The sequence below is a fragment of the Hypomesus transpacificus genome, chromosome 1, assembly GCF_021917145.1.
Source record: "Hypomesus transpacificus isolate Combined female chromosome 1, fHypTra1, whole genome shotgun sequence".
NCBI lineage: Eukaryota > Metazoa > Chordata > Actinopteri > Osmeriformes > Osmeridae > Hypomesus > Hypomesus transpacificus.
This window is the reverse complement of record NC_061060.1, coordinates 10196484-10223233: the sequence shown is the minus strand read 5'-3', so window position 1 is coordinate 10223233 and position 26750 is coordinate 10196484. Positions and strand designations below refer to the sequence as shown.

The 26750-nt window shown below is 43.0% G+C and overlaps 3 protein-coding genes across 3 annotated transcripts in view; all 3 read left to right on the top strand.

Annotated features, from left to right (window-relative positions):
• The window catches only part of kdrl (kinase insert domain receptor like), a 45756-nt gene extending 36017 nt beyond the window's left edge, over window positions 1-9739 (top strand). The window contains exons 26-31 of the mRNA XM_047016674.1: window positions 2849-2954; window positions 4646-4767; window positions 5618-5696; window positions 5862-5965; window positions 7661-7820; window positions 8178-9739. Of these exons, the coding sequence (XP_046872630.1) occupies window positions 2849-2954; window positions 4646-4767; window positions 5618-5696; window positions 5862-5965; window positions 7661-7820; window positions 8178-8273 (667 nt within the window). The 3' untranslated portion in view covers window positions 8274-9739. The remainder of the gene's footprint in view (window positions 1-2848; window positions 2955-4645; window positions 4768-5617; window positions 5697-5861; window positions 5966-7660; window positions 7821-8177) is intronic.
• Window positions 9740-15826: 6087 nt separating this feature from the next.
• cdx4 (caudal type homeobox 4) lies at window positions 15827-18661 on the top strand. The gene is made up of 3 exons (XM_047023180.1): window positions 15827-16416; window positions 18058-18203; window positions 18325-18661. Exons 1-3 carry the CDS (start codon window positions 15981-15983, stop codon window positions 18556-18558), a joined length of 816 nt encoding a protein of 271 aa, XP_046879136.1. The 5' UTR covers window positions 15827-15980; the 3' UTR covers window positions 18559-18661.
• An 889-nt stretch (window positions 18662-19550) lies between these two features.
• chic1 (cysteine-rich hydrophobic domain 1) lies at window positions 19551-24226 on the top strand. Its single transcript, XM_047023388.1, has 6 exons — window positions 19551-19697; window positions 20322-20376; window positions 21425-21580; window positions 21983-22039; window positions 22660-22719; window positions 22870-24226. Exons 1-6 carry the CDS (start codon window positions 19555-19557, stop codon window positions 22918-22920), a joined length of 522 nt encoding a protein of 173 aa, XP_046879344.1. The 5' UTR covers window positions 19551-19554; the 3' UTR covers window positions 22921-24226.
• The last annotated feature ends 2524 nt before the right edge of the window (window positions 24227-26750 follow it).

The following is a 26750-nucleotide window of genomic DNA, read 5'->3' as shown; positions in this document are numbered from 1 at the left end:
CTTGAAGAACATGTTTACCTCTGCAATCTCCCTAAGGTCCCTAGCTTCTCCCAAGGGTCATTCATTACACAGAGCCAGAGGCAAGAGCAACAAAGACAACCTCACATATCGATATATCAGAGAAAAGGCCTTGTATCCAGTTTCCCTCCTTAAGCCTTTTCTGACGGCCAGCAAGGTGCTGATACGAATCAAGGGTAATCCTGCCCTGAGTGTGTAGACAAGGGGGGGTTGTAAGCTCCTGATTGGCAGTTAACGGTGGGCCATCAGGTGCAGGGCACAGATCTGTTTTCCGACGTGACATTGATGCGGCTGTAACCGAGTCAGCCATTAAAGGCTGCAGTGCAGCCCCGAGAGGGAGGCTGGGTGGAGGGGGTGGGAGGCCGGGGGCAGCAGCACACACAGGGCTGGTCCCCTGGGGAGGAGAGCCTGAGGCTGGATACTCCCTCAGTGGGCATGGTCTCTGAAGCCTGATGCCACTGGGACCCTGCTGAAACCAAATATCTAGAGAAGGGGCTGCTCATGCCTGCTCCTGGGATATCAGGGTTGTCTATATAGCATGGAGCCACATGGAGGGTTTTGGGGGGGGTGGGGGGGGGTTGCTGTGTTCTCCAGGAGGGTGGCTGTACAAGGGGGCCTGGTCTGGCTCTCTCTCTCATGGTCGTAGACTGCAGACCACATCTGAGCCTGGTGAGAGACAGCCGCAGCCTGCTCTCCATCACGATATCACAATCACCTCCTCGGCATGGCACTCATTCACATTCTCACTTACGTACCCAGATACGTCTATGCGTGTGAATGCCATTTGGTTTTCGTTTGTGACTCCTCGAAGTCAGACTCTCACTTCTGGAAGGGATGACTGTTGTACTTGTGTTTTATAACTTTCTATGATCAAGAGGCGGATAAAATGTATAAGCAACTTGTGCCAACTGGAGCCAATTGAATGGACACATCAAGTCAGACAGAGAGATGGTGATTTAAGACAACCTGCCAAATCAGCCCCAGACTGGTGTCTCTCAGAGAGCAGGGGAGCAGCAGTAAATGCTCCTGGAGGTTCAGACCCACTGGTGCCAAGTTCCAGTCTCAGATCTATTCCATGTTTTCCACTGTGCTTCAAAGCACTCCATGACAGTGTAAAGATATGGAAAGAAGATAACTAGCTATGCCTCTGCTATTCTGCCAGTGGACCTGAAGGTTCAACCTGCCTCTTATTGAGTATCCAAGATAAGACCTTCAGATAGCCCTGGAAATGGGAAGCAGGGGAGAGAAGAATGGACTCAAGTCAACAGGAGCAGAACCCCTCAGCTGATGCAAGTCATGTGTGTGCGCGTGCGTGCGTGTCTGGGTGCGTGCCCAGCGGTTCCTTTTCTGACCTGATCCTCTATCATGTGGAGGACTAAGAGGGCCGCTGGGTAGTGGCCGGTACATCATCACCGCAAGGCACGCCAAGCCCGTCAGGAATGTGACCTGCTGCTCCGGAGATCCCCCTGCCGCCTCCGCACCTAGCAGCAGCATCATCTGGGGAATGTGGAGGACGCTCCTCGACGTGTGGGAACCTGGGAGAGGAGGATGTCCCCTTCTGCCGTCCTCCCACTGCTGTCCTCCACAAGTCTGGTGTTGAAACGAGCTTAGAAACTCCGCCACCACAATGGCCTCACCACAGTGTATTCCCTGAAGACCCTTTTGATTTATCCCCATTACGAAGCAGACAGGAAATGTGATTCAGATTGTGCAGCCGTACAATGTGTCTACAGGCCGTCGCCCTGACCCCCTCCTCCTCCTCATTGATGTGTGGGCCAGAGCGGTGATGGGGAGGCCCGGGCCTTCCTGTCACTGTTAGGAGACGCTCCACCTGGTCAGGGAGCCTCATCAACGTGGGAGCCAGGGTCATGCTGCTTCCTCCAGCCTGAGTGGGACTGAGCCTCCCTTCACAGCCAAGGTCTGAGTCTGGGTGCCCTGAACCCAGATGGGAAGGTTAGCGGTGAGGAGGCAGTGAGGGCGGTGGGGGGGGGGGGGTGGGGGGGAGTGGGGAGCAGTAATGAACCATCTGCTTTTTACTGTAATTTTCTCCGAACTCCAAATTGGCTCAATCTGGTGCCAATCAGGGAAACATTATGTAGTTAATGGGCACCTGGCTTTGTTTACCTGAAGCTAGGAGTTGGAGCTTTCAGGGGGACGAGGACGAAGAGAAACGGGATATGGGTCCATCAGTAGAACGAGGAACTCATTCACCAGCCTGTGAACGAGAGGGAGACTTGATTGAAACTGCAGCCCCCCGAGCTCCGTCTTTAGATCCCTCGACGGGACGTGAGCAGGAGCGTCCACTGTCGTAGCGCCTGGCGGGCAGCAGAGACGCTGACAGGCCGTCAGAGACCTGAGGGGGCTCCCTGCTCTCCTAATGTTCACACAGCACCATGGAAGCAGAGACAGCCCCAGAGACCACAGAGTCCACAGAGTCTGTGGAAAATCAAGAATTCGATGTGTCTGAGTGTATGAGATGAGAGTAGATGGAGAAGTGGCCCACCGACAGGTCAGGTCTGTGTCAGGCTCCACATGTTAGGGTCTGTGCGGTGATGAGGCCCAGTGCAGCTGTGGGAGCTGTCAGTCATAGATTTCCTGATTGTGGGAAAAGGAGTGGAGGAGGCTGTCTGTTCCCACCTCACTCTCACCACAGCTATGAGGAGCAACTCATAGGCTTCCGGTATACGCTTCATCTCCAATGTGAATAGGAGGGATTCCATGAACATGGAATGGATATGCGCTCCAGATGTTGAGTGTCATGTACTGTAATTGTATTGTGTGTTTGTGTCTGATTCAATGTCATTGATGAAATGATGTGTGTTTTCTTCAGATACCAGACCATGCTGGACTGCTGGCAGGGGGAGCCGGGGGACAGGCCCACCTTCATAGAGCTGGTGGAGAGTCTGGGAGACCTGCTCCAGGCCAGCGTGCAACAGGTGAGACAAACAAACACACCCATTGACTTCATAAGGAGCCAATTATGCCTGTCTGTCCATCCCCCGCATCTGTCTGCTTGTATTATTTCAAACAAATACAACTGAGCTACAACACACCTGTAGCTTAAGCAGTAACCTCATTCGAAAGGGTGTTGCGACAGAGAGTATGCCTTCGACCGCCACAAAACAACAACCTAAGCATCCGCCCTTGTTTCGCCTTTGCAAAGCCTGGATTCTTCACTTGGACCAGGAGATGAGCTGATGAGCTACTCACATAGCAAACATTCAGGAAGCAGAGTGTCTGTTGTGACTGCCTGAAGGCTATGTGAGGGTGGGGGGTCTCTGGCTCTGGGGGGTGCTTAGAGTAGCAGGGGGGAGGTCGCCATCAACACAGTCTCTCGGCTGCCTTTGAACAAGCTGGAGTTCACCCTGAGAGGAACTGCACTTCAAAAGCTTAGGAAAAACTGATGTACTACTAGCATTACGTGAGGTAAGCGGCTGTGTGTTTGGGCAAATGTGCTTGATTTGAGACTGTAGTTCTTCAGGTGGGGTGGGTTGTAATTGTAAAAACAAATAAGAGAACTGAAGAGCACTGGCCATATATTAGGACTGTAACATCAGTTATGCGCTAGGTATGATACTATTTCAGTACAAACTAACTGATCTCCTGAGAAGTCCAGATGATAGAAGATGGAATAATTCAGTTGGTTGTGACGCGGAATCCCTGTAATCCTTTTATCCCTTTCTTCACATTACAAGTGATTCACTCTTTCACCAGCCTCAAGCATGATTGATTAATATGAACAACACAGTGATACAAAATACATAAAATCCCAGACAACAGTTTGAAGTAGGGATGGGGCTGGTTTTGCGGTAGAGGAACAACAATGACATATTAAGAGGAATGGAAATCCAGAAAAGTAGGATAGCAGCGATTAGGATGGCTGATGGAAAGCTGGCCCCTTTCCCCACTGGGAACAATACGTTTGGATTAAGTCATTAAATGTCAAAACATGTTTTGTTGGGTTTCCATCTCAGAGAGAATGGTTAAGACAATAAAGAGCCGTAGAGTATAGCCATGCTCCCAAGTCGCTTGCGACTTGTTCACAAGGCCACGCTCTGGTCTCCAGAGTAAACTAGCTGCAGACACAGTAAAGTGGACACGGGGACTGCATTAGCCCAGACTGAAGCAGTCATCTTAAAGTCTTGACTGCCTTAAAGTCATAAGGCAGTCAAGCCAGGCAGCTCATCCCATAAAAACACACAGTGGAACATAGCAGATCACTCAAGCTAAAAGCCATCGCTGTGGGAACCAGTCCTGCCGGCGCAGAGAGAGCAGCAGAAGATCGGAGCTCTCTCCATGAATATAGGTCTGTCACATGGAACTCCTCTGGTTACTGACTGACTCAGGTCTTTCCAGGCTACCGGCCCGCCTGTCTCCTGCAGCATCACCACCTCGCCTCGTCTGAGGCCCGCAGGCATTCCACCTTGGATTTATGAGGCGTGACCCTGGTTTCTTTGGCCCACGGCCGAGGCCGTCTGCAGGCCTGGGGTGTTTGTGCAGCACGCAGACTGTACTGCCCCGTATATCCCCAAGCTTCGCTTCTCCTCACATGTGTTTTCTGTCATGCCGCAGTGTATCAGCAACCCCTGGTCTGACGGGTTTTGTCTCCTCGTTCTGTCTTGTACAGGAAGGGAAGCATTACATCCCCATCAACACCCTGCTGCCCCAGGAGGCAGACGCCTCCAGCCCGACGCCCTCCGACGAGACGTCCACCCGGCCACTCTCGCAGCGCGACTCTGGGGGCACCTGGTGAGGATGGGGGGGGGGGGGGGGGAGGAAAGGAGGGAGTGAGAGGGAGGGAGGGAGGTGCTGAGAGAGAGGAAAGGAGGTAGGGTGCGAGAGGTGGGGAGGTATGGGGAGAGAGGGAGGAAAGTAAGGAGAAAGAAAAGCTTTGAACACATCATGTAATCACACATACATATAATTTTGGTCCTACAGCTGTGAATATTACTTACATTGTTTACTATTCCAGCAGAGGAGTTGAGGTTTTTGGAAAGTTTGCTACACTGCAGAACAGCAGAGTACTGTATATTTTGTTAAGATAACAACCAATCATCCTCTCACTCTCTTCTGTACCTTATCCAAAACACACCACATTCTGTTACGTTCATGTGGTGTCCAGACCTGGCTGTGAGAGGACTGTATTTAGGTCTGCCTTCAAGAACAATGGAAACCCTGATTGGCTTTTGATAAGGATTATGTGCGCTGGCTGTATGTTGGCCAGAGAATCTGTAGCATTGTGGCCCCTTCAAGGAATTTCCTCCGAAACCACAGACCCCTGGTCCTAGATTTATGTCTACTTAAGATAATATTTGTCAAGTCCTTGTATTTTCCCAAGTCCTACGACTTGATTATTGAGAAGGTGTTGAAATGCATTAATGACAGTTATCCTGTAAGTTGAATTGAGCAGCCTGTTGATTCGCAGTGTTGAAAAGTAAAATAAATATAGTTTCTCTGACACCATGTGATTGTTGATTGAATTGATAATGTTACGGCTGTTGTGTTTTTCAACTCCACTTTTTGGCGCCTGTATTGGAATGTACTGACGTGAGTGGTTTTAGATGTTTTGGGATCTGACTCTGAAATCTTCCCCCTCCAGGAACATTAAGATCCGGCCAGCTAGCGTGAAAACCTTTGATGAGGTTACCATGGAGAATGGGACAACTGAGAGCAACGAGGTAGAAGACTCAAACCCCTTGCACTTACAACCACCCCCAATTAGTTGGAAACAGACATCTGACATTTCGGTGACTGGAGTTTGTTTTTCTCGTATTCTTTTTTGGTACTAACTTTCCATTCAGCATCTGTGTCTCTCTCTGTCCCCCCTCCCTCTACCTGTGTAGGGGAGCCAGTCCGACAGTGGGATGGGCCTGTCCTCTGATGACATGAACACTCTGAAGCGGCTGGAGTCGCTAGCAGGACGACCCCTCAGTATCATGGCCCTGGCGTGAGTACACCTCATCCCCCATTATGATGTACACCACGTGTCATCGACAGCACAAACACACACACACACACATTCACTGGGATAAGCAGTCTGCTCAACAAGCCCTGGATACCCACCTGCTGGGATGGAATGTAGATGTTGGGATTGACGTACACACACACACACATTACACACACAGTCTCTTTCACTCCTCAAACGTCAATGACTGGTTTTGCCTTTTGTCAAAAGAAACCATGTGAGAGATTCAGAGACAGAGGGCTTGTGAGACAGACCTTGCCCCAAGGGTATAACCCAAGACACAAACAACAAAAGAGGAGTGGAAGTGTCTTTGGCTGTTTTTAAGAGCTGCACTAAAACTCCTCTGCAAAAAAAGGCTGCTTGGCCTGATTGAGATATCCTCAGACCCTCCTCTTACCACGTTGTTCTTTAGCAGTTGAACGGAGGCCGTGTTTTACACCCTGTAGCTGCCTGGTTTAGTTTAGTTTAGAGTGATGGAAAGGGAAGATATCAGATGCAACCACCAGTAAACCACAGTTGGAACAGAGGAGATAATGCAGGCTCAAAGATTATGTTAAAATCACAAAGATAACGTTCCATGATGGATTTTTCCCCATTGACAAGAGCCATGCGCTCTGTATAGATTATGTATGTCTGATTTATTGTAGGGAACAGCACCCTATGGCAGGGTTCACCTTCAAGGTCAAAGCCCTTGACTCCACCATTGCACAAAACTGAAAACGTTTTTTTGTAAGCTACAAGAAACCGTAATCATGACCTACGCTGAGTTAAAAACCTCTTCAAACTCTCACATTCCCGAGACGTCATTTGTTTGTGTTAAAGTACTTAAAGTAGAGCAGCAAGACATATGAAAACAAGCAAGTACAGCTATGAAGGCAAACCAACCCAAAATGCCAAATCCTAAACTGTCAAAACAAGGACGTGAAAACATCTGTGAGGGGAGTGGGGCATGAATGTATGGAGCTGGTCTCTTTCTGCGTGATTAATGACACTCTGGAACCCTCAAAGAACATATCACAAGGTCTCCCTTTGATTAAAAACATTCTGTTGCCCCTTCCCTCAGCAACCATTGTCACACACACACCCTCCACACACACGCACACACACACACACTTTAACACAGCCCTACTTCCTTGACGCTGCATGCTGGGAAGTGGGTACTGACAGTAGGCGCAGGTCTACTCAGACTGCCTGCCCTCCCAAAATGCTAGCAGATATGCATAATGTTTGGTGTTTACATTATTGTTGTCTGGGCTTGACTCACGTATACACATGGATCTAATAAATTTTAGAATGGGCTTTCTTCTACAGTGTCATTTCTCCAGTGTGTCTATTCAGTGGAGTCAGTGAAGTGTGAGTTTCATCCCCCTGGCCCCTGCAAATTCAGGGAAGCCTTAGAACATGGACACAATGGGGAGTCATTAGTCATATTCTGATCATTTACAGTAACAGAAGTACACAGCAGGAAGACAGGCGTAGAATCATGGATTGCATCACTTGTGTCTGCAGTCAACCGTTTTTACTCAAAACGTGACCAGAAAATAACTTGTGACCTCACTTTGGTAAAAATACTTGGCCCTACTATTGAACACAGGGATCAGTGTTATATTGTAGAAAGTAGTTTATTGTCTGTATGTGTCTGGTAACCCTAACTCTGGTGCATCTCTTTGCCTCCAGGATGAAAGCTGTAAGTAAGAGCAAGGAGTCGGTGCTCACGGAGGGAGAGAAGGGGGAGAAATACTCTCCCCCTGTCCCCTCTCTGGACTTCAGCCTGAACGACTCGGCTCTGGACCCTGGCCTGGAGTGCCACAGCCCGCCACCCGACTACAACTATGTGGTGCGCTACTCCACCCCTCCTGTGTAACCCCCCCACCCCACCCAGCTACTATGACCCACCCAACCACAGCCCAGCCCTCTGCCCTGTAGAATCTGACATATAGCCTTAGGGACTTCTCCTTTGTTTCCTGTGTCTGGACTTCACAGCAAAGCATCATAAAATGCCACAGCCTCCTTCTCTTTTAACATCCTGACAGAAAAACAAGTTTGAGAGATGCTATGGTGGACTTGTTGCTAGGACTGTGAGACTGCCATTGCCTACTCTACTGGAGAAAGAGAGCTCTGGGCAGAGTCCTAGACTCCTTAGTTCTACATGAAGTCTTTATGTCCGCCTGCTGGTATGTGTCTGTTTGTCCAGAGATCCATCCACGTGCTGCTGGCCTCCTCCATTCTCCACTGTGATGCTACAGATACAGCTAAACACAGACTCAGGTATTCCTTTAGTCTACTGTGAACTCAGTGAAGTGCAAATGAATGAAACAAAGTCCCTTGATGTATTAATGGCAGGTTAATCGGAAACCGAGGCAGGTGTTGAGGCGCATGTAACCCTTAAAGGAGAGGGTTTGAATGAGGCGCTTTTAGTTTTTAGTGACGCCATTTTATTTCTTTACAAATATTGTATAGATTGGAAACTGGAAAGTAATTTGTTATTCTATTATTTTATATATTTGTCATTAATATAAGTTTATGGAGATAGTCCGGTCAGAATGTGGATATTTTTAAGCAGTATTTAGGAATTTTGCAAAAAAAAACATGATTTTTGTAAAAAGCGGTTGGAAATAGCATTGTATAATGTCATGTGTGAGGCATCCAGCCAAGTCCAAGCCTCTTGATCAGTTTAGAGCAGAACCTTGGACCTTATGGCTTCATACTTAACACTGCATCTCTACCGTGAAGCCAGTTTGAATGAAGAGTTACATTTGGATTCCTTCTCCTATCCTGATACGGTCCACCTCCAGAAGAAAATGCAACTCTGCCTATTTCTGTTACGGAAGAGTGAGAAGGGGAAGGGAGAGCGATGATATGAGAGAACCACACACAGTTGTTTATTTTATTGTGTACAAAGCTAGTTAGAAAATGATCTTAGATTAGAATTGAATATGAAGTGTGTGACTCTGAAAGCACTAGTCAAATAAACTATGCATACTTTGTTTAGATTATAGCGTTGGGTTGTTACTTATTAATCCAGATCACATTTTACTCACACTGAAAACTTAACCCAAGGGTTTGGACCAACTGCCACCTCAGTAACAAGACATTAGTAACAGTCCTGTGTTTAATTATAGATTTATATACTGTTTACACTGCTGTATAAACAATAACTACATAAGCAAAATAAAGGAAAATACTGTTGTTTGCAGGAATATGTATAATGTATAATGTAAATATATTTCTGATCCATTGTTTTGAGTAAAAACTGTTACTATACTATAGCTTGCAGGGCAGGCAACAGGAATCCTAAATGTGTTGTTAGAACCAGGCTGGTCACTATACTGGTCACTGTAAGTTAAACTCTAACCTTTAGCCAATAACTTTGACCCTGGAGCCTGTTATCTCTCACATGAAGAACAATTGAAGAATTGACATTAGTGAGTTCAAATGTATTCCAGTCACACCAGGTAATAGTCCAGCTTGTGTTTTCTCACACATAGGAGAGTAGCAGGCTTCTGCTTAGCAATCACTAAACTGTAAGGCTTCATCTAGTCCAGTATTCCATGGTTTAGTATAAACCCTTTCTCTTGATCAGTAGATATTTCCAGATTCATCTTTGTTCTTGTGGATTGATTGGTGGTTGTGTCCATTGTGGAGAGGAAAGTGTATGCACTGATGTTTTCAAATACAGATTTTTGTACTCCAAATGTATTTTTATTAACCATGCATAAGAAGTGAATAAATAAAGATTTATATATTTATACATTACTGCTTTGCCCAGTAATTGTTTATCATTTCATTCTTCTTGCTATCAAGACGTTAAGCTTGCAACCAGGACAGTTGTTGTGGCACCTCAGTTCAATATAAAACATAATGTGTGTACTGCAGCATATAACATGTTAAATGCATGTAAGGCCAGCTTAAATGGCTATATACTTGATGTGCAAGTTACTATGCAATATGATCACCTAGCCCAAACCCAGTTTTAGGTCAAGATAAAAATGTGCCCTGTGTGGCTTGGAATGCGGAGATGAGTCATCAGCATGTGCCCCTCCTCCTGTTCTTCGGACACTGAGAGAGAGACACTTCCTGAGCGGGACACGGTGTCGGCAGCCTGTCTGTCACCAGGAAAATGCCCCCTCCCGGCAGGACAGGAAGCGGTTCTTCATCATCCTGGTGGCGACCGGGGGAGCCATCCAGTGGGGCTTCCTATGGGGCCGCCATGCCCCTGGTTACTGGCAGGGGTTTGTGTTCCCTCTGGGGGCCCACCACAGGACAGGCTGGGCCCTCAGCTGTCTCCGCTCATCACACTCACTGTGAGACTCACCGTGTTTACAGTAAAGGTGAGGCGGGTGATAGCCATTTAGAAAACAATCTCTTTCCTTCAATAGGACCCACGGAATGAGTTATTGAAATCTCAAGACAAGTCCGATGTAAGCTGATTCCGGAAGATGGGATGTAAACAAACAAGGGAAGGATGTTTGAGTGGGATGACGGGGTGTTAGGGAAGAGGGGGCCAAAGGACTATCATTTGTTGCAGTCTCAAACAAAACAAGCTTGCGTGTCTGCACACACCTAGCCTAGGACGTTTCCATGCAGACACAAACAGGAACACCACCCTATACTACAGACATAGTACTCCAGCTACAGTACTCCAATAGTGCTTCACCGCACAACCATACTGAGTTTCAATAATATTATGGTAAACGGTAAATGGACTGCATTTACATTGCGCTTTTCTACCTTAGCAGCACTCAAAGTGCTTTTCATTTTTGTTTCTCATTCACCCATTCACACACTCACACACACACACACCTATGGTGGCGGTTTTGTGGTTACGTGGGTGAGAATGCTGAATAGAGAATTATTTCAAAACAGTCTCTACTTGCAACTCATGTCCTTACAATCACACAATAAGCCAGAAAACATAGTTTTAATAAACACCAGGGCTTTAATAAAAGGGTGAAAAACATAAATGAGTAGATGGGTCATGAAGTGAGGGAGAATAACATGATGTCTAGAGTGTGGGGATGATCCAGATTGCAACATGACTTACAACGTATGTAAACCAATGGTGTCTGACAGAAACAAACCTGTGAGAAAATATCCCATTTGCATCTACTTAAAGCCCCCACACCTATTCAGCTCTGTTTTTGTTTCTTTGCCTTAACAATTGTATTTATGAAAATGGCCCCCTCCCCATCCTCAGTCCCACTTCCATACAGCCCCTTCCCAAAGCAAACAGCCCCCTGCAGCACCATACTCCATTTATCACCATAACAGAGGCAGCACATTGAGGGCTTGTTGAAACCATGCCAGAACAAGTTCCCTTAATCAGAGGGGGAAGATGCAGCTTGAAATGCTATCAGGCACTGATTTGAGGCTGCCCAACCCACAATCACTTCCTGCGTCCACTGAGGTCCCCCAGTCCCTGCAGTGCTACAACACTGTTCCTAGTCCGCCGCCCAAAGGGTACTCATATTGTGGGTGCTCCACATCCGTGCCTCTCACCTAGATCCAGAACAATGGGCCGGATGCTCTCCCTTCTGACGAGCTAAGCTCACCCCACCTTGGAGTAGTGAGGAAGTATCATAGACCACGGGTCAACAACAAGTATCGCTAAATAAAGATTCAGTCCAAACAAGGACTGCTCGGAACTCCACCGGTCGACAGTTGGGGCATCAAGGGTGAGAAAGCAGTTCAAACACCCGCAGGTGTTGGTGCAGTGCTATCAGTGCAGGAAGGTTTTGGCAGTTACGGCTCTAAAACTGCACTCAGGCATGATTCTGTTTGGGATTTTCTAAAGTGTTTCAAGGCATGCTGTCTGAACCACTAATTTCAAAATAACTTTAATAACAGCATTGTCTTGATACAAAGACCTCCCTTTGTTGTCTAACAGAACCGAGAACAGCCTGTAAATCCATACAAAAGTTACTCAGGAGTTACAGAATCATACTTGAATAATCTATGGTAACCAAACCCCCACAAAAGATGGAACTCAGAATGACCATTTGTACAGATCATTTTAGTCGACGCTCTTATCCAGAGCAATCACACAACAAGATCACACAACAAGATCACACAACAAGATCACACAACAAGATCTGATGACTGCTATCCCACTTTCTGTCATCAGTGGGGTTGGTGGTAAAGTTGCGTCTGTCCAGGGAAGCCCACCTGCACAGTGGAAAGCCATGTTTTGGGGTTGCATGGATGTTCTGTGGGTCTGGCAGAAGTCCTCAGCAGCAACATTCCCAGCCAGAAGGCCCTGTAGGCATGGCTTAGTACAGAGGCCAGCCACCAACACATGCTTGTGTTAATAAATACCCTTGCTCTCCTCAGAACTGATCGTAGCATTGAGGTCTGCTACATTTTTCCCATGATCCAATCCGATGTCTGATGCCTCGCTTTGTTTTCTCTCTTTTCAATGCGCTCTGCTCTGCCACAGTAGTAAACAATAGGGCAACATGGGTGAGTTGGTTTTACTAGGTTTTTCCTTTGAAAAAGACAATACATAAATATGCATACTCTGTGGGGCACATGGCTATCATACTGTTTTTTTTTCTTCGGATTTACAGATCCTATCTGGGAGTACCAATCATTTATTTTGAGTAGAATATTTAATCTACAGTTGCTCAGATATAAGTAATTTCCTTGGATCAAATCAGCTTGGGAGATAAGACTATGCTTTGGGTAGTCCAGTACACAAATGGATGGTGGCAGGAGGGAAAACAGGGTAAGAATAGAGTAAAAACTGGAACATTTCTATGAGTTTCATGTTTCCTTGAATTGCATGTTTGTCAGATGCAAATGAAGACTGACAGATTGTCCATTGTTTCCAGCATGTCTGTTTTTCAAAATTCCTCAGAAAATCGAAATCAAACCCCATGTCATCTCTTTCTAATGCACAACACATGAACAGGGACAACACCAAATAAAGTAAAGTCTTTGCTTGTATTTATTTTAAAGGTGATGAAAATGAATCTTGAAATGAGTTTACAGAAGTGTGCTTGCAGCACAGTACTCTGTGCTCCAACTACTGTCACATCCAGAACAGTCTCTGTTGAGCTAATCTATCCCCATGTCACAATGTGGGTATTGTGAAAAACAAAGTTACCAGATGGATTGCTGTTTCAAGTGCGTTGGAGAGAGACAGAAAGCGAGACAGACAGACAGACAGACAGAGGGATGTAGTGCCAGCTAGAATGTTCTCTGACACAGATGTCTTTACATTGAAACGTCACGTTCACCGTTTCTTGCATACATTTCCTCCGATTCCTTCTCAGAGGGGTCTCCTAAAGCCAAACAAAACGTCCATTGCCAGGTGATATCACACTGCGAGAGGGAAAATGTCCCTCAACAATCTAACAAACACCCCTTCCTGTTATCCCCTTAAGAAAATAATTATCCAAACGCATTAACCTGGCCTGGTCTTCAGTAGAGCATCCTGTTTTAATTTGAGACTCCGTGTGAGGAGGTCACATCTGAACAAAAAACTGCAGAGGTCCAGAACCAGACCTTATGGCCATGTGGGTTATCTCTAAAAATACCACCACAGGGTCCCGTTTCACCGGCTCTCCTGCAGTGAGGGGTTTGAAGTCCAGTTCAACAACATCTCTTTACATTACGCAACCACCAGAAATCTTTACTCACCCCTAGCTACTGTCTCTGATGTACAAGACAACATCATGTGTGTTTACCCAAGGGGCAGAACAAATATGCTTTGCCTTAAATGGGAATTTGGGACGTAGTGAAGACAAGGGTTTTTTCCCTGTATCTTGAGAGAGCTGACTCTCCTACCACCAGAGGGAAGTGTTTTCCCGTTCTGCAACCAGCAGACTGAGTGAGACTGGGTGTGGGATCCACTGTCCATGAACCCTAACCATTGAGACGGCAATGTGTAACAGATCCAAGACCAACATCAAGGATGACTCAAACAGCTGGTATCAGCCTATATACACACACATGCACAAATAAGTAAAAACATTATGTCAATGACTTTACTTTCATGACACATGATTCTGCTTGATGTCAACCCATGTGTAGTAGACGGTGTAGACGCCACTCATCAGAGAAGCCTTTCATTTACTGCAGGGGTGTCGAGCTCCGGTCCTCGAGGGCCGCTGTCCTGCATGTTTTAGATGTTTCCCTGATCCAGCTCACCTGATTCGAATGAATGGTCGTTATAACAACCCTTTTAATTGAATCAGGTGTGTTGGAGCAGGGAAACATCTAAAACATGCAGGACAGCGGCCCTCGAGGACCGGAGTTCGACACCCCTGATTTACTGGTAAAGGCTGCCCCCTTGAGGAGAGTTTACAGCAGCAGCGGTTCCACAAAATATTTTCATTGACCTTGTTTGATGACTGTAAACTATCTTTCCACAAGGGGCAGTAACTGGTAAATAATCAACTTCACACTCTAAAACCCCGAACCTTTTTACTAACCTTTTTTAATACCAAATGCTGCCAACAGGGGGGGGGGGGGCATGAAGGACATGGTACTGTAAAAAGAAAACCCCTTTTCACTTTTAAACTCATTATGACACCTGTTACTGAGTGATTAGACTGTAAGTCTTACTGCTGTCAAAACGTGCAGTGGGCTTGGAACTTATTATTTACACGTTCATACATTTAAAAGTAGGCTATTACTTTAATTTAGTTCAAATGAAAGGTGAACATGAGTCCAGAAGGACAACTTGTTGATAAGACTACTGTCTTTCAGTTTGTTCGACTTCTGTTATGCAGTTGCATTGCTGGTAAACGTAATTTGTTTTTGAGACACTTTCACATATTTTTATGATTTAAATAGGCTACCATATATGTATGATCAGTAGCATCACAGCATAACACTGTAACATAACAAAGGAAATAACGTTTTAAACAAACTATCAAAACTGTTAAAAAGTATACATTCCCTGTCGTGGCCTTAATAAGATCTAATGCCTGAGTCGATTGTTTAGTAAGTATTCTGATTCATATAGGCCCATTATTAAAATAAAGAAACTAAACCTGCAAGATGCCCCAGACATGAGGTGAGAAGTACGTTGGGAGACCACATTGTCATGGGGCGAGTGTTGTATGTAATAGGTTCCTTTCAACCGGAATTAGCTGTGAAGTGCGACCAAAAAGTGTTAAGGTGCGATTTACAAGGAATGTGAGAAGTTCGCCTGGCTGCAGGACTAGTGGTCTCATAGTTTGTACCTCTTTTGCAATTGAATATCTTTTAACACATATACGATCGGGTTCTAAAGGGGTCATATGACGTTGGAGAATCGAGAGGTTAAGTTCCCATGAACAGATTTAGAATATGAACTGCAAAGGAGACGCGACTGGGTTTGTGTATCTGGCGTAAAAAAGGCCTCCATGTTCAAAGCGTTTAACGCAATTGACACAAATCTTACCAAAATAATTCGAATTCCACTTTTTAAATCACCATTAAACTGTGAACCAACAACCTAGTTATAACAATGTATACGGTTGTCGAACAATATATGAAAATCTGAAGCATAGTTTATATAGTAAACACACAGAAAATAAACCTTTAAGTTTGCACACAATTAATTACAATACTCGTATTTGAAGTGTTGCACATGCAGTCCATGTAGGCAGCCGGCAGGTGCAGGTCATAGTTTCCAATATGTATTCAACTCTTGCATTTAACTGGCAGTTTATATCACTGAGGTGACATGAGGTGACGCGCAGTACAGGCGCTAGGGGACTGTTGGGCTGGAAACATGAATGCTGAGTCGTCATTTGGATGCAAATCTTCAAGACTTGAGGAGTAGTCTGACGTCAGGGGGACCTTAGTATAGACCAACTTTACCACCACCACTACCTTGTCAATAGAGACACATCATGTGAGACATCAGGGCAGGAACTACCTTGCATTTCATTTTGGGAACACCATTGGACTACACGAGCAAACTACCATAAGGATTGTTTTACTGTAACAGACCTAGTTGCAGGGCAACTATGTCGCCTTGAAAGTTAATTTTGTCCTTCAAATAATGTATGTGGGATACTTTTTGGATAAAGAAAGCAATATGTATCACCAAGGACCTGTAAGACGATCCAGCATTAATATCCCTCCACAGAACTTTGTTTCTACTCAACAATACTCAGATTTTACTGGATATCATCATGTACCAAACATGGATACGCACGCACAGTCTTCGGGAGCTTGGGGAGCTCCATATGGCGCACCGAGGGAGGACTGGGGAGCGTATGGTCTTGGGCCACCTAATGCTATTCCTACGCCTATGAACAACTCCTCTCCGGGACAAGTTTCTTATTGCTCTCCCGATTACAATCAGATGCACGCTCCGGGGTCGGCAGTATTACAACCACCACCTGAAAATATTTCCGTTGCTCAATTGTCGCCCGATAGAGAAAGGCGCAATTCATACCAGTGGATGAGCAAAACTGTGCAATCATCTTCCACTGGTGAGTAGATCACAAGTAACTTTTTGGTGAACATAATGTTGGTTTTATTTGTGCAAGAAGATCAATATCTGTCCATATTTTCCTCCCAATATTTTACAATATGGGATTGGAGTTATTATGTAGAATATGCTATAGGGTTTGGGTTTGTTCTGAAGAATGGCTTGGTTTATTTTCATTGAGAGCTTCAATATCGCTTTGACATCTTACGTAACACGGCATTCGAAAGTATAGTCCTATCCATAAGGTCAGGTCAGAAATTAGTTTCAAGTGCCAACGTCAGTCCAGAGATAGCACCTTTAATTTAAACCATTTCAATTTGGCAAGCTAGGCTGTATGGAAAAGTGAATGTTAAAGTTGTGTAAATAATTATATATTATTGCTGCCTTTGGAGAGCAACACAGAGGCTTTTATTTACATTATATTGAAAACTTGAATTTAACTATTTAGGCCTACTGTATGTAGGCTAGCCTAAAAAGGAAGCGAAGGTGTCAGGAATCGGCGCCAGTCGCATTTGTCATGTAAATTACTTTACTCCTGTAAACTAGATGTGAGGTCTACTTTTTCCTGCTACATTGTTTCAGGTTTTAAGGGTTATCCGTCATATTCAGGCGGAGACCCTTTTCAACACCTCCTTTTACTTTGATGTGCACCCAAGTGTCTTCCTTGCGTTCCCATTCTTCATGAGTTATATTGCCAGAAAGGGTGACGTTTTTCACAGCAAATGTATTTAATTTAATCGTTTAGTTAGTGTTTTTTTTTTCGGACAAAAAATAGGCGTTTTTAAAGAAAAACGAAGGAATAGTTTGTTATTTGTTTGCCTGTATAGACGTAGTTATTTTAAGCTATATAGAAAAGTTCTGTCATCTTTTTTATTTATTTAGGACAAGTATCTGAAGTGAACGTCCTATGAAAATATATATGTGACTTTGGAGAGGCCTACATTACGGCTACAAAGATATATGCTTTCCTACGAGGTTATTGGATAAATGCAAACATAATTAAAACCAACAAGGGGAAAATGTTGTGGCCCTGTAAACGTGACACGTTTGTTTGTTTTCAACGTTCAAAACTAAAGATTCCTTAGTGCTATGTTTTATCGCGGTGTTTATCTCTGATTAGTCAACAGTAGAAACCTGATCCAAGCAAGAGAAATGTCTTAGATAATATCGCCTTGTATTTCTTTTGTGTGTCGTGTATTGCCTCTTAACACTTCAATGGAGTTTGGGCAATATCTCAAAGTCTCTTTGTTCTGCAGTTTGTTCAGAAGGGACATCAAAAGAAGATCTGAGTAACAATTTGCATAAAATAACAATCACAACATTTTTGTAAGATTATGTCAGTCCTTATGACTGTAAGGATACTTTTCAAAGATACAGGCCTACATTTGGTTACATTGTAAGAAATTGCTTAATAGGCCTATATGCCTACTTATTATTGCTGATAACATCAGTTTTCTTATTGTCAATTACTATACCCACACACTACAATAATAATAAAACCAAATGTAGGCCTATGCGGTAAATTCAAATGTAACGTTTTCCTGGCTCAGTTTCATAGGCCCATATGCTCTTGTACGGATTATCATTGTTGAGAGCCAATTTCAGCAGTCCGATTCATTTAATTGTCTTCATTTTATTTCAGGCAAAACTAGAACAAAGGAAAAATACAGAGTGGTTTACACTGACCACCAGAGACTGGAGCTGGAAAAGGAGTTCCATTTCAACAGATACATAACAATCAGGCGGAAGTCAGAACTTGCTGTCAACCTTGGCCTCTCGGAACGACAGGTTGGCGAGAAAACAAATAATACATATTTAGGTCTATCATATGAACACTAGGCAAATTTGACTTGAAATGTGACACGTGGAACAATATACTCATATTTTATCATTTGCCCTACATTTACAGGTGAAGATCTGGTTTCAAAACCGTCGAGCGAAGGAGAGGAAATTAATTAAAAAGAAAATGGGCCAGTGTGACGGAAGCGGAGGATCAGTGCACAGTGACCCAGGCTCAGTGAGTCCTCTGCCAGTGCCGGGATCACTCAGTCCATCGGATATTCACGGCACTCTTTACCCGCCCCCCGGGATGAACACCTTACCATCTATCAGGAACGTACAACAAGTTACTGTCACCCAGTAAATTCGTTTTTGAACCATCCAACATAACTGAGCACTCCAACAAGCTGAAAGGACAGTTCTACCAAACTTGGAATCCCTACAAGCATCATTCAGATGTCCTGATCATGTTGTGGATTACGAGATGTCCAGTAACAAAATGATTTATAATAAGAAATGCGGGAGGCTCTTGAGATATTGTTTTTTTATAGAATAGTTTAATAATGGAATAAACATACAAAAATCAACGTATGGTTCAGAAATGTAAATTCTTAAATTGTTTGTTGTGTCTCAGCTTTTAAGGTATACATATTACTTTCTGTAGCCTATGTGATGAAGTGTATTTGTTTGTAAATAAAATTAGAAAATCAGGTACATTTTATTTGAAGTTTAACTGGAAAGAAATTGAGCTATTTCACCTGCTTTTGAGACAAAGTATTTTGACCTGTCGGAATAGGCATATTTGCTGCAATTTTAATGCAAAGCACACCTCTTAAACTTCATCAAAACAGGGAAAAGTGAACCGTGATTTTAATGATGTAAATTGTACGTTTGTTTGATGAAACGTCCAAAATGTAAATAAAATGTGTTTTTGCAAATAATTTACCATTCCCCTCTTTTTATTACCGAAAGCTGACCTTTACAAAGTAAAAAAATAATAATAATGTCATCCGAGTTGCATGTTGCATGAAGTACAGATCGACAACACAAGCCAAATTATAATCATGTTGTCTAAAGGACCTCAAAACCATGCCAGGAGTATTACCTAATGCTCGAAAACAGTCAGTGCATCAGTTAGAGATTGGTTGATCTTCAATATACGTGGAAGCCTTATTGACATTCATACACCTTCATTTTACACCCATATTGAAAGGTTAAGCCTATTCTAACGCTTTCGTCGTTTGATGAGCAATACATTTTTCTTATGTAAAAACCGGACCCTGCATCCTAAAATTGAGAGGGCTGAGAAAACTGGGTAACTAAAGCTCGTGCGCAGGCACCGCTGTCATTAGGAGACGTCATGAGCGTCTTACTACCCAACATGGCGGACTTTGACACCATTTATGAGTTAGACGAAGAAGATCAGCGTATAGTGAGTGAAGAACACCTGACCAGATATTGCCTAGAACCTGTGATTATGCGTGGGGCCGGGCACATCACAGTGTAAGCAAATACATGCTAATGTTTGCCTTGCCGTCAGAATATGTTTTGTTGTCCACCTTGTGCCTCATTAGCATGTTAGCATGCTAACAAAAACATTGCGTGTAGCTGGCTCACCCACTACCAGAAGTGTAAATAAAACTACTGTCTGGCACCGTGCTGACTACCTAGAGGCAAGCTTATGAAGTCAGAGGAATACATTTTCAAATATAAACTCCGAAGGACGAAAGCGTTATTTAAGTTCGAGATCCTCACCAAAGTGGGTAGCATAGCATTCCCAGCGCTAGCTTCTGTAATCTGTCGATTTGTCCTGGGCTACCCTACCTTTCCAGACAACTATTTGTTGCCGTCTAGTAAATACTACATACAATTTATTTGTGGCATCTGCTAGAAAGGATCCAAATGTCCTAAACATTTCAAACTGCCAATCAATCCTCCTGGACATAGTTATTTTGTACTCAATTAGCTCTACATAGGTTTCAACACACATTAATAAGTATACTACATAATTGTACTGAAGGAGAACACACGTCCTCAGCACACTAAACACATTGCTCAGTTGTACAACACTATACAGTGTCTTAGTAAAGAAAAAGTTTGTCTAAGATTTGTCTTTTGTTTTTACAGGTTTGGATTGAGCAACAAATTTGATAATGAGTTTCCCTCGGTTCTTACAGGAAAGGTACAGCTACATATTTCTTACTCCGGACATCCCATTAAACAATGTATTGTGCTGTATTTTCTGTAAGATTGGGACCAGATTGTGAATCAGGCGTCAAAGTCTGTATGTATGCTGTATTGTTCTTCTCGACCCCTGCTCTTTCAAGGATCTCGGAAGGTTTTGGATCTGATGCTGATGCATTTCAACTAACACACCACACTGCCTCCAAAGATACCTTCAATGTGTTGAGACAGAAGGCTGTCAATGAGTAAACCGTCTATGGAGCTTGGTTGGCAGGGACTCCAGTGTTAGGGAGGACACAGCTCCAGGTGATAAAATAATGAAATAAAAGGCTATGCCATGCACAAGAATGGAGAGCTTCCTGGGTCGGACACTGCAACACAAAAAGGCTGTAGGGGCAAGAGCAGGCCGAGGGAAGTGCTGGCAATAAAAAGTACCTCCAGTATTGTGACCCGGGGTGACATGTGATGAATGAGGTCACGATTATGATGATTGAAGGGTGCAGATCAGACCCTGCTGGGCTTTATTCTAAGGTCTTTTGCTGTTTGTGAAGAGACCTTTGCATCCTGTCATAAAAGATTACGACCCCAGTTTTATGGCGTACAGACCCGGAGAGGAATGAGCATCCATTCATGTTGTTTGGACGGCACTGCCACAGGCGGTGAGCTTATCTCTCCCTTTAGTCCCTCCAAGCCCTGAATAGTCTAGAGCTCAGTTAGCAAGTTACAGGCGTACCATTGAAAGATTTCATCTCATCTCTGTAGAACATCTGTAAATATCTACCTATTGTTTTTTCTAAGCGCTTTGATCTTCCAGCACAGGTATCTCTTAAGCAATTAGAGAAATATTTTCACTCCGGTCAATATACAGGTGGACTCCTTGTTTGTCTTTGTTTCATGCTTCAAAAGAAAAGTGTTTTCTTTTGAAATCATTTTTCAATTAAAAATTTGTTGGTTTTAGATTAAAAGTAAACAGAAATAAAAACCTTTGGAAAATCAGTCACTTTTTCACATGATCTTTTCGCGTGTCCGTTTGACGTGTTTCTTAGGTGGCCCCAGAAGAGTTCAAGACAAGCATCAGCAGAATTAACGCTTGCTTGAAGAAGAACCTGCCTGTCAATGTGAAGTGGCTTCTATGTGGCTGTCTGTGCTGCTGCTGTACAGTGGGCTGCAGTCTGTGGCCCGTCATCTGCCTCAACAAGAGAGTAAGTCCCAGCCCTCCTGTGAAGTAACTATGTACTGCACAGGCCCACTCTCTCCTCGCATCAGCCCTAATTACTTAAGGGTTGTTATAGCAATCCAACCGTATTGGTCTTACAAGCGCAGAGGGCAATAACGGGCAGTGTGCAATTAGTGGTTCTGTGTAAAAATGATACATGGTACTACAAGACCTGTCCAGCTACAAGGAGAGATATTTAAAGGTGCTTATTCCCCAGGTCACTAACAACAAAGTGCACATTACAAGCTGGTAAAAATCAGAGTTCAGTCCATAAATCTTCATTTGTTGAAATAATGCTGTTGTTGTTTTATTGTCAATTGCAAAAGTAGGTGTGAAATAAAAGGAATTGATTGCGAACATTTTCAATTTGTTTGATCTCTTCCCACAGACAAGAAGATCAATTCAAAAGCTCTTAGAATGGGAAAATAATCGGTTATATCACAAGGTAAAACGACTCAACAATGCATATTAGAAGGTATCATTCATTTTCCATGTGCAAATGTATTAAAGTGGAAGGAATGGCATTGTGTTGCAAAACAATTGTTAACTCATTATCTAAACTTTAACCATAACATGTTCTCATTTCCCTCTAAGCTATTTCTGTCTGATCCTGTGATCTAGTGCACAGAGGTTAAGCAGACCAAAAGGTCAGCAGTAAAAGACATGTTAATTTGGTTTTGTCTTGGAGGGAGTGCAGACTGACAGCTAGTAGCTGTGCAAAAGCATAAAGGAAGCTCTTCAGGGTGTCTGGGCAGAGGAGGTTAGATACAGTCTGGCCAGTGCCTGACCCCAGACAGACATGGTTTAAAGCCTTTCCTAAATTCTACTCACACTTTAGGGAAGATCTCAAGACAGATTTGCTAACAGACAGTGTGTGTCTGTTTGTTGTGTGTGTGTGTGTGTGTGTGTGTGTGTGTGTGTGTGTGTGTGTGTGTGTGTGTGTGTGTGTGTGTGTGTGTGTGTGTGTGTGTGTGTGTGTGTGTGTGTGTGTGTGTGTGTGTGTGTGTGTGTGCGTGCAAGTTTGCAAATGTGTGATGTGTTTAACCAGTCCTTGTCTTCTTTTAGCTCGGCCTGCATTGGAAACTCAGCAAAAGGAAATGTGAAAGCAGTAACATGATGGAATACGTAAGTTAAAAGTCAAACGGTTATCTTCAAATGCCAGTTTGATTGGTGAAGTAGAAAACCCAGCATGAATGCACTGTACTTTAGGGAAACATGATGATTGCTGTATTCTGCAACATACAACAATTGAACATGAAATCTTTTCTGTTGCAGGTAATTCTTATAGAATTCTTACCAAAATATCCAATATTTCGACCAGACTGAGAAGGTTGCTTGAAGTATGGCCCTAGACGCCTATCCTTAGTGCCTTGTACATATGTTGGAATAAGGGTCTGCACTGGGGTCACTTAATGATCACCCGATACATCTCCTAGTACCTTGTACAGTTGATTTTGCAACACTGTCACTTTGATTTAGAGCAGATTTTGCACATTTCCTGACAAAGTAGAAATGCTCCCTTTGTTGCACTCAAATATGTTTTTGTTACAAATGACAAATAAGTGATTGAAAAAAAATGATACAGTTGAAAAGTGCATTTACCCCAAAGAGTCATACGCCTCCCACATCCATCGTATGTTATTCCCTTGCAAAGAACTGGGCATCTGCTTGAGCATACTTGCCTTAAATGAAACAATGAACTTTTCTACGTATAACCCGCGGAGAATAGCAGTGGATACGCTCAGCTGGTTAAAATGTTCTCCTCTATACAATTACACTTTCTTTGCAAGTGGATGGGATGGTGGAATTTGCCTAACCTACCATATATAGGTCACACTGTTTTTTTTCTTATCACTTTATATATATATATATTACAAAAAACTTTGTACAGTGGAACTAGAAAAGAGTAAAGTGTATATACCATGTTAGGATATGAACTGTACAGTGGTATGCCATTGTTTACATAGATCTTTAATTTGTGTTTTGCCAAGACATTGCTGTACCTTAGTATTAATTATGAAAGATGTCTGTACCTTTATAGTTTCTATTGACCTTTTTACCTACCGTAGTAAGCCATATATAACTACAATGTTATGTAATACCAGAGTTAGAACTGATAATTGCACTTGAGCTCAACAAAATATCAGGATGTCAGAAGTAGTACTTGTTACTGAGGTTTTGAACACACCAGTTGTGCATGGAATGGTTTTGGCCAACAAAGGGGGACATGCTCAAACAGTGTCAGCCAGTCTGAAGCCTCCTGCAGGAACTGGTGGGAAGCAGTCTCCCCTTCATGTTGATTTTCATAATGTTGTCTTTTTGTAAAATGTTAGTTTTTTTTTTTTTTTTTTTTTACTCCTTTATCATGTTCAGACCATCATACAGCCTACACTATGGAATATTGAAGGGATTTTTTTTGTTAAACCCATTTTGTTTAATGTTAGCTTTGTGTTACTGGAGTCTAGTTAAGAGATTGCTGCATTAGAGTGCCTCTGGAAGTGCAGTTGTACATCTGCCATGAGCAGAGTCAGAGCTTCCCAGTGTTAGCCCCATTACATTTCCCTGTAAATGTTTGTCATGTAACAACTCAATCCCAGTGGAAAGCAGAAATACATTTACAATTTAGAATTTTGCTCAGCTGTTATCTTTCATTTTGGTATTGAGTGTAATTTGATTAATCATAAAACATGCCTAAACCCAAACAGATAATCTTAATTGACCTCACTACAAATGTGCTAATTCAGGAGCCTGCCTACTGCTTTACTGTTGAAACCTATTTGTCATGTTTAACAAGCAGGGTTCCCGTGGGGTCTTAAAACGTCTACAATTCTGAACTTAAAATTTAAGGCTTTAAAATGTATTAGACATTGCCAGAATTTCATCCGAGATCTAAAATTTCATTTAGTCAGGTCTAAAAAAGGTTTTACCATTGTTCATTTCCAGCAACGCTGCCTGCAGAAAGTTATTACAAAGTAGCAAAAAAGTACTGAGTCATAGCCTACAAAGCGGAGCTCGAGTCCAGGGTTCGAATTACGGTGGGGGGGCTTGGAGGTGTTAGACCCCCCTAATTAAGACTTGGACCCCCCCCCCCCCCCAAACAAGTAAAAACAGGTCGGGGGTCGATACATTTAAAAATCCTTCCTACCTGAAATCGTAAATATTACTGTGTATTTGAACCCAGGCTGTTGCGGTACTGCACCAGCATGTCTGAAAGAGCATGCATACTAACCCAGTGAGTTAACAGGGGAGCCCTGCTTTCTTCTGACACCCCAACACTGCAGGTTGTTACAGATAGATAGTTCAATGTCAAATTTAAATGTTGAGTGGAGATTGTTATGATCCCCGATAGGTCAGGGTTTAAGGATGTGTCCCCTTCTATATACTTGGAAATAACATATATACTACTTAACTGATATCAGTTAAATGAATTATCAATTGGTTTGAGCGAGATTTGAACCAGGGGACCGTGTTTGCCACTGAGCAACAGAGGTTTCCTGCAAAGTTACTTTCTACAAGACACTTTAATTGCCCTTTTGACACTACTAAATTCCAAAGGACAACGTACGTTATAAACGTACATTGTTATAAAAGTTATAAAACAGAATACTCTGCCTTCTAATCATACTTACAAAACAAATGAAAGTTTGCTGAAGGATTTCTAAGAACTCGTTCACAAAATACAGCGACGATAGTAGAAGTTTTCTTTAATTGACTTATTTATTTCTGCAACATGGAAAAAAACAGAAATTTACAGCTTACCGTCTATTAGAGATGGGAATGTTTTGGTACCTCACGATTCGATTCTTGGGGTCACAATTCGATAAAAAATCGATTCACGATTTTTAATCGAATTGCGATTCAATATATATGCTCACGTAAAAAAAAAAAAGTGAATCAATGATAATTGCTAGAAAACTGAATCGTGATTCATCTGTGAATCAATTTTGTCTCCCACCCTTACTTAGTGTTGAATACAATTAAATTAGGTTACTAAAGTGATTGCTTTATCTGTAAATTAAATTAATTCTCTTTCAATGACTGAATTCATTTAAATAAATAAAACGTTTTTTTTAGAATTTCTTTGACTTGAATATTTGTTTTGGTAATGCGTTGTGTAGGTCTCAAATCTCAATATTTATGGTCTTAAAAAGGTCTTAAATTTGACTTACTGAAACCTGCAGGAACCCTGAACAAGGCGATACATTGTTAACCTAACATGAAAGACTGTAATTAATAGACACTTTTTTTAAACTCAGGAAAACTATTACCATAAACAACCAAGACTGATGGGAAAGAACTGTTTCTGAGTGTGCAGAAAACCTGGAGATACCAAATCACAACCCCCATACCCTATTCAGGGAACTGCTTTGTTCTGAGAAGAGGGTTATTTTATAGACCCCTTTGTTCAGTTTTATTGCTCACATTGTCCTGTTGGGATGTGGAGAGATCACAGGATCAAGGAAGGTTAACTACACTGTCCTACACTAGCTTGATCAAATCTGCAAAAGGTGCAATACTTGTTAATCGTTAAGTCGTCCATTGAAGCAAATCTCTTGCTGAATGTCCAGTGAAATGTGTCTGACAGTGTTAGCACCCAGTTCCTTTTAACTCTTTAACATCTGAAAGTACACATCACATTATAATACAATTAATCATCGTTAAACTATTTGTAATTACAGTAACATTTTATGAACGAACCAAATGCAGAGGTTGGACATATTAATATGAAGCTGTGCAATGTGTAAGATTATCCATGTTTAGCCTGTAGGGGGCAGACTGAGACATCAAGAGAGAGGGTGCGTTTAATGATGTACAGTGCATGCACGTTAAACACTTGGCATGGCGTGTGACCATACAAATGTGTCATGTTCCTGCAAATGTGTCATGAACCCCTGCAGATATTTAAATGTAGTTCTTTGTCAATGGTCGTCTTGTCTTGAGTACACAAGCACCTGGAATCCCCCTGAAAACATGACACATTTTTTACGTCCCACTTGAGTTGAGCCTTGCTTAGAGCCAGGCATAATTTAGACTTAGTGTCCTTGAGTTCTGTGTCAGGTCCTTGACGCAGTGACTCCAGCAGTCTGATTTATATCCTGCTCAGCCCTCTCCTAAGCTGTCTCTTGTGGGGACGTGGCTTGTCCACTCACCCTTCA

Coding starts and splice junctions, on each gene's coding strand:
- cdx4 (XM_047023180.1), top strand. CDS start 15,981: ATGTATGTGGGATACTTTTTGGATAAAGAAAGCAATATGTATCACCAA. Junction 16,417..18,057: donor TGTGCAATCATCTTCCACTG/GTGAGTAGATCA, acceptor ATTTTATTTCAG/GCAAAACTAGAACAAAGGAA. Junction 18,204..18,324: donor TTGGCCTCTCGGAACGACAG/GTTGGCGAGAAA, acceptor CTACATTTACAG/GTGAAGATCTGGTTTCAAAA.
- chic1 (XM_047023388.1), top strand. CDS start 19,555: ATGAGCGTCTTACTACCCAACATGGCGGACTTTGACACCATTTATGAG. Junction 19,698..20,321: donor GGGGCCGGGCACATCACAGT/GTAAGCAAATAC, acceptor TTGTTTTTACAG/GTTTGGATTGAGCAACAAAT. Junction 20,377..21,424: donor CCTCGGTTCTTACAGGAAAG/GTACAGCTACAT, acceptor CGTGTTTCTTAG/GTGGCCCCAGAAGAGTTCAA.